Source organism: Trypanosoma grayi (genome assembly GCF_000691245.1).
Source record: "Trypanosoma grayi strain ANR4 Tgr_723_V1, whole genome shotgun sequence".
Classification (NCBI taxonomy): domain Eukaryota; phylum Euglenozoa; class Kinetoplastea; order Trypanosomatida; family Trypanosomatidae; genus Trypanosoma; species Trypanosoma grayi.
The window spans coordinates 1,695-3,260 of record NW_008826342.1 but is presented as its reverse complement, the minus strand read 5'-3'; the positions used below and the strand labels follow the sequence as shown (position 1 = coordinate 3,260).

Sequence of the window (1,566 nt, the reverse complement as noted above, 5' to 3'; positions counted from 1 at the left end):
GCCCGCAGCCACAACGTCAGCAACAGCCTGGCCACCTTCAGCACCCGAGTTGGTGGCTTGTTGTGCAGCAGGGGGGTCGGCCATTGCAGCTTCCGTCTCAGGCATGCCGCCAGTACCTGAAGGCTTCACAGAGCCCTCCATTTTGCTGTTTTCGGTTTCTGCCACACGATGATCCTCGGATTGCTTAAGAGGAGGTACCGTGGGGCTCCCCGTTTCAACCTTCGGCTCTTCACCCTTTGTTTCTGCGGGTGACGGAACAGCAGCAGCAGGCTGATTGTCGGTGTTCCGTTCAGGTGGTTCACCGTTGCGTTCACCAGAACCTGGAGAAGGGCCCAGCTGAGATCCCTCCTCCCCGCTGGGATGCAGTGTCGAATGTTGCTGACCATCAGTGATTGGGAGAGGAAAGATTGGCTTCTTTGCAGCCCTCTCTGCCTGCTGAGCAGTATCTTTAATAGCTTCAGCGATTTGCTTTACCTTTTCAGCGTTCATAGCTGCTGCTTCAGCGTACTGAGAAGCTGTCGTCGCTTCTTCCTGGGCCTTCGTCGCCTTCTCCAGCGCCTGCTTTGCACTGTCCGCTGCCTTTTTGGACTCTGGCAGTGCATTCGCGACCTGAGTTTGAGATCTCAGAATTATTTGCTGTTCATTTACTTTGAGTTGTTTTGCATCCGTTGCGGAATCATGTGCACTTTTAGCGCTACTGTGGGCATTGAGAGCGGCTGCCGTTGCTTCATTAGCGATGTCGCGTGCGGCAGTAGCACTCTGATGAGCCTTTTTCGCGTCATCAATAGCCGATGCAGCGTTCTTACCAACTTCCAAAACCTTTTTCTTTGCGTCTGGAAAGGTTTCTGCTATCTCCTTAACTTTCTGCAGCGATGCCTCAACCATAGCCGCTCCTTCACTCGCTGTTTTTGCTGCTTCCAAAGAAATCCCAGCGGCGTTCATACACTTTCCATGCGCACTTTTGGTGTTGCCCACTGCATCCTTGGCTTTCTTAGCCGCATCTGTAATTTTTTGCTCCAATTCAGAATTTGGTTTTAACAGAGCTTCCTTATCAATGGAATTCATTTTCGTATTTAGTTCGTTCAGTGCTTCATAGGCAGCACTCGCTGTCGTATTGGCTTCCGTGGCAGCAGACACAGCTTCCGCGGCTGCCTCCTTGGCTGCAGCAACCTTCGTTCTGACACTCTCCGCTTCATTCCCTGCGGTTTCTGAGAGTCCTACAGCTTCACGCCAAGCAGCCCTCGCATTCTGAGAGCTCATCGATGCCTCCACGGCCTTCACTGCGCCACTCCCGGCGGGACTCATCTGCACTGCCGCTGACAGCACCGCATAGCTGCTGGACAGCACACCACCACTGTGGGGCGCCGCAGGTCTGCCGTATTTCTCCAGCGGCTTCTGCTGGGGCTGCGCAGTCACGCACAAGGCCGTGCAGCACAGAGCAGCGGCCAACACACACACAACGCGGCGCACTGTCGCCATCATTCAATATCGCTTGAGCAGCTGAGGGGTCTGCAGGGAGGAGAAAAGAGAAACGATGCAGAGCAGGCGGTCCCAACACACACACAC

General features: G+C 54.4%; 1 protein-coding gene across 1 annotated transcript in view; it reads right to left on the bottom strand.

The window, feature by feature from the left end:
* The window catches only part of DQ04_07231010 (hypothetical protein), a gene marked incomplete at both ends in the record, with an annotated part of 1,680 nt that extends 198 nt beyond the window's left edge, over positions 1-1,482 (bottom strand). Inside the window, one exon of the mRNA XM_009315077.1 lies at positions 1-1,482. This exon is cut by the window's left edge and continues 198 nt beyond it. Within this exon, the coding sequence (XP_009313352.1) occupies positions 1-1,482 (1,482 nt within the window).
* Positions 1,483-1,566: the final 84 nt, after the last annotated feature.